General features: G+C 55.4%; 1 protein-coding gene across 1 annotated transcript in view; it reads right to left on the bottom strand.

The window, feature by feature from the left end:
- Positions 1-3,288, bottom strand: part of THRA (thyroid hormone receptor alpha) — a 14,156-nt gene extending 10,868 nt beyond the window's left edge. Inside the window, exons 1-2 of the mRNA XM_006155925.2 lie at positions 2,937-3,288; positions 507-574 (exon numbers count right to left, since the gene is read on the bottom strand). Coding sequence (XP_006155987.1) covers positions 507-574; positions 2,937-2,989 — 121 coding nt within the window. The 5' untranslated portion in view covers positions 2,990-3,288. The remainder of the gene's footprint in view (positions 1-506; positions 575-2,936) is intronic.
- Positions 3,289-4,747: the final 1,459 nt, after the last annotated feature.

Raw genomic sequence — 4,747 nt, 5'->3', positions numbered from 1 at the left:
TTTCCCTATCCCCCAACTTTCCTTTCTGGCCTATGTCCTAGCCCAGCCTCCCTGAGGGTTCTTTGTCTTAGAAGAACACTGAAGACACATCAGAGGTAGTCCTGTCCACCCCTTCCCCTGAGAATCTAAGGGTATCAGTTCTTCTGACTGTACACTCAGGGCTTTTATCTTACTACATCTAAGGGGCAGAGGATGGAGGAAAGGGAAAAATGACATTCAGCTGCTCATCTCAGGAGGCTCCAGCTGCTCAGTCCTTCAGCTGGGCCTTGATTCTGGTGGGGGCCTCAGGTAAGGCAGTTAAGGGAGAAGGAAAGAGGCCCTTCTTGACCTAATCCAACCTCATAGGCTGGAGGTACCCCACACCATCCTCTCACCCTGCGACGAGCCCCTCCCAAGCACTCCAGGAGGCTCTCCCCACGGACTTAGGAGCTGAGCTGCTGGTACATCCGAGGTCCGGAGGAGGCCTGGCTTGGTTTGATGGGACTGGGGGTAGGGAGAAGGCTCACCTGACATGCTGGTTTTCAGGGAACATTGGCCGTTCTTTCTTTTTCGCTTTCCATCTGGTGACCTGGCACTAGATGGGGGGAAAGGGGACAGAATCACAGAGCAGTCTTTGGGCAGCGCTCTTCTTGATCTAGGAGGTGTATACAATCTCCCAGCCTGACTCCCCCCAGCTTGCGTCCTCATTCTAGCTCCCACCCCCAGGTCAGCTGACAGAGCTTAGAAGGGTCCAGCTATCAGAAAGCTGCAGGAGAGTGAGATAAGGGGTTTGCCCGGGGCACGAGCATAGTCGAAGGCACAAGCATATTCAAAGTCCCCAACACACACACACAAAGGCACGTTGCAGACCTTAGGCACCCACAATCCACAGGACAGCCATATATTTAAGCCTTTAGTAGATGACAAATATGCTGAATGAATCTTCAAGATATGCCTAAAGCTAGGGAGCCTTTAGAACACACACATACATACACAATGTAACACTAGTGCATATAAATAACTATGTAGCCTTCTGTATAAACCCAGATATGGTATATAAACACCGGGATCTCCGTATCTATGCAACTTTCAGGGCATTCGCAAATGTGTTCTGTGACCTCTAGAATTCGCCCATGCACCACACAACCCTCTGGAAAGACACCTGACCATAACACCTCTTCTATTCCCAGGGCGAACATGTTGAGTTCCAGGTCACATGCACACACTAAATAACCAATGGTGATTGAAAACACCAGTCACCCTGTTCGCGGGCTCCATTCAGCGGAGCAGCAAATTGTGGACCCATTGCAGGTGCCTGGTGACTCCATGCACTGAAGTCAGAGCCAGGACAAGGACTCTGAGTCCCTCCATGCAAGGTATTATTAGCAGCTCTCTGCCAATGCACATATATGTTGCCAGACTCTGCACATACATGTTACATAACCTTGGTGCACACGGCTTACATAAGCTCTCCACATGCATGCAGGATTGTATAACCTCCCACACCCACCCTGCATGTGGCATGTTGCAGGGCCCCTCCTCCTGCAGCTGGATGCAGCTCCCAACACACTGACACAGTGACCTTGGCCAGGGTCACAGTAACAGACAGTCCCGTGCTCCATGCCCCCTGGGGAATACCCCCGTCTGGTTCCTACAAGGTTCCTGGAGGGTTAGGTCTCCCTCCTGCCTTCCACAAGGGTGGGTGAAGGGGAGGCCCCAGCAGAGCTGGCATCTCCTGCAATTGTCAGACTCACAGCCTCTGGGTACAGTCCCAGGGACAGCCACAAGGTGGCGCAGGGATGTGGGGGAGGGGAGGACACTGAGGCGGGGCCGCAGTCCTTAGGAGACTGGGACCTGGCATTCCCACCTTTCTTCAAGTCTTAGCGGCAGACTCTCTCAGACCCATGGAAGGGTAGGCAGGAAGGCCCAGAGACTGCAAGTGACAGCAAACGACTAGCCTGCCCTTCTGAGTCCCTCCTGGGATGAGCCTGGGGAGAGAAGTTACCCTAGTGCCCTACCTAACTTAAAGCTCCATCTACCTCTTCCACCCCTCCAGAGATGCCAGTCTGGGGCCCCAAGGCTCTGCCTGGCCAGGCCTCTGGCCTCCTGGCTCAGGATCTGATCTCCTAGGCAACAGCCAGCCACACTGCTCCCCAGAGCACCCCAACCCCCACCCTTTCCCTGGCCATAGGCACAGGCTGTACCCAGCTCCCAGAGCACCACGCCAACTGGGACAGAGCTCTGTGCCAATTGGAGCCGATGGGAGAGGCAGAGACCCTCTGGGCTCCTCAAGGACAATGCAGATCGTAACCCATCCCTAGTTGTATGTGCAAGGCTGATGCCTCACCCACGTGTAGGCAAAACCTTCATGGTTGGCATGCACTTCCACTTCCTGGGAGGAGCCCTACGGCAGTGCCCGCCTTGCCTATGAACAAGGAAGAGCTTGTGGGGCTCCCAGTAGATTCCAAACATAAGCTGGGCTATGACCGATAGCAGCTGATGCATGTGCCCTGAAATGTCATGTGTGCACATGGCTTGTGGACAACGCACTTGTGGTCAGTTGGTGAATAGGCTAGTAGGGAAGGAAGAAAATGGCAAGGCCGTTTGGATCCTACGTACTCAGTGAGGGCAGCAATGGCAGAGGGGTCACCAGGGGCATCTGCAACTGCCCAGCCCTGTTAAGGGAGAGCCACGTGCCTGCTGCATGTAATTACTCTGCTCCGTATCACTCCGCCCTTCAAAACACACGTCTCTCAATCCAAGTGCCTAATTCCTTGCCACATCTGAACATGACCTCGTCCTCTGGACAAAGGTAGGCGGCAGGCTTGCTGGCCGGAGGCCCATCCCTCCGAGGTACTTAAAAGGCAGTGCCTCGAGAGCTCAGCCCGTGCTAGTGCAGCCAGGTGACCACGCTTGCCGCCTGGGAGCTGGCACCACCCAGTTGCCGGACCCGTTACCTGTTCTCCTCTGGGTCTGACCCACACTCCACCTTGCTTGGCTTCTGTTCCATTCACTTCAATTCCATCCAGGATGCCCTCCAGCACGCCAAGAGACTGGGGTGGGCACACTGCCCCCCCCAACACGCCCACAGGCCACCCACCCCCGGCCACCCAGGCCCTAGGGCACAGCACCCATGGTACCCGCCTCAGTACTCGGCCTTTCACACCATGCCCTGCGCCCCAGGGGGGGGCGGGCGGTGAGAGGGGCCAGGGAGTGGCAGGTGGGAGGGCTGGGGGCAAGCTGGGCCTGTGGGGAGTCCTGGGCAGGGGCAGGGAAGTAGCTTCAGAGTCTTGTCCTGTCCAGAGATCCCTGCGAAGAGAAGAGAAAGGCAAGAGTAAGAAGGTACCAGGGTGGGACCAGCAGATGGCATCATGGTTACGTCACTGGACTCCCACATGGCCGACCACAGTTTGAGTCCTACTCAAACTCATGCAGGTGCGTGTGCGTGTGTGTCCAAAATCTTGAGAGAGAGAAAAAAAAAGTTGCATGGTATGGAGTGGATAGGAGTCTTCTGTGGAAATATTTGGGGTTTTTGGGGTCCGTAACATGGCAGTGGGTAGGGAGGGTGCAGGGCACAGGGTGAGGACCAGGGTAATTCCTAAATCACAGATACAGCAGGCAAGATCGGGGATTCACAGCCTACGTCTTAGACACAGGGAGGGCCAGAGGGAAGGAATGAGGTCATCCGTGTACCACGTAATACGGTTCAGTCCTCACATTCAGACAAAAGCCTGACCCTTACACGTGTCTACCAAACACTGGCTGTTGCCACCACCCCTCGAGCCGAGTGTTCCTAAAATTCATCAGTATGTTAGGAGGTTCAGAGCTGCAGCTTTCGGCACAGGCTTGGGGGTACCCGTGAAGAAGGATGTGCAGCAGTTGGGAGCACCCATGCCCATCCTAGTGCCTTTATAGAGAGACATGGGGAGAAATGGGGAGAAATGGGGAGCTGACCTCCTGGCTGCCAGTCCTATCCCCGCCCCTTGGTGATTCCAGGGTTACCCACCCAAAGCCCCAAAGCCCATTTCCCAGGCTGGATGACTAGACTCCATTGGTTTAGCCAAATTGCCACCCCATCCCATCCCCAGGATGTCAAAGGGCAAGGGAAAGGAAACTGACATGAGTTAACTGAATAGATAACACGTACCCTCTGAAGTAGGCGTCCGAACTAGACAAGGAAACTAAGTCTCAGAAAGCTTAATTATTCACTCAAGTTCATGCAGCTAGTAAACAGGTGGCAGAAGGATTAAAACCTCCCAGCCTGGTTCTAATGTGAGGGCAATGCCAACCTCAGCCCACCATTCCCTCCACAACGCACCTCCGACCCTGCTGCAGACCTGAGGCTCACCGTCGGTGTGCACACAGGCAGGTGTGGGCATGTGGGAGGGGGACAAAGGGTGCAGCTCCTCACACACAACCTCCATCTAGAGACCTCACCCCTAGGCCCCCTGGCCCCACCCCCAAGAACTGATAAGGAGGGGGGGAGGTGAAGGGAGAGATAAGTCAGGGCATTGGGCAGGGCCTCTGCATCCTGACGAGTCCCCGCCCCCATGTGGGGAGCACGGGAAAGTGGCCCATTCTTCCTCTGACACCCCGCAGACCAGGACGGGGCACTGGGGGCTGAATGGGAGACTGGAGTGGGGGCGTGAGTGGGGAGCCTTAGCCCAGGGAGCCGTCAAGAAAGTAGGTCAAGTTTTTCTTGGCTTGTGGAGAAATTCCTGTTATAAATTTATAATGGCGTAGCCAGCCCCAAGGGGGGGAGGGGGGG

This window comes from Tupaia chinensis, unplaced genomic scaffold (assembly GCF_000334495.1).
Source record: "Tupaia chinensis unplaced genomic scaffold, TupChi_1.0 Scaffold000477_1, whole genome shotgun sequence".
Taxonomy (NCBI): Eukaryota; Metazoa; Chordata; class Mammalia; order Scandentia; family Tupaiidae; genus Tupaia; species Tupaia belangeri.
The sequence above is the reverse complement of the archived record's forward strand: the minus strand, read 5'-3'. Positions and strand labels throughout refer to the sequence as shown.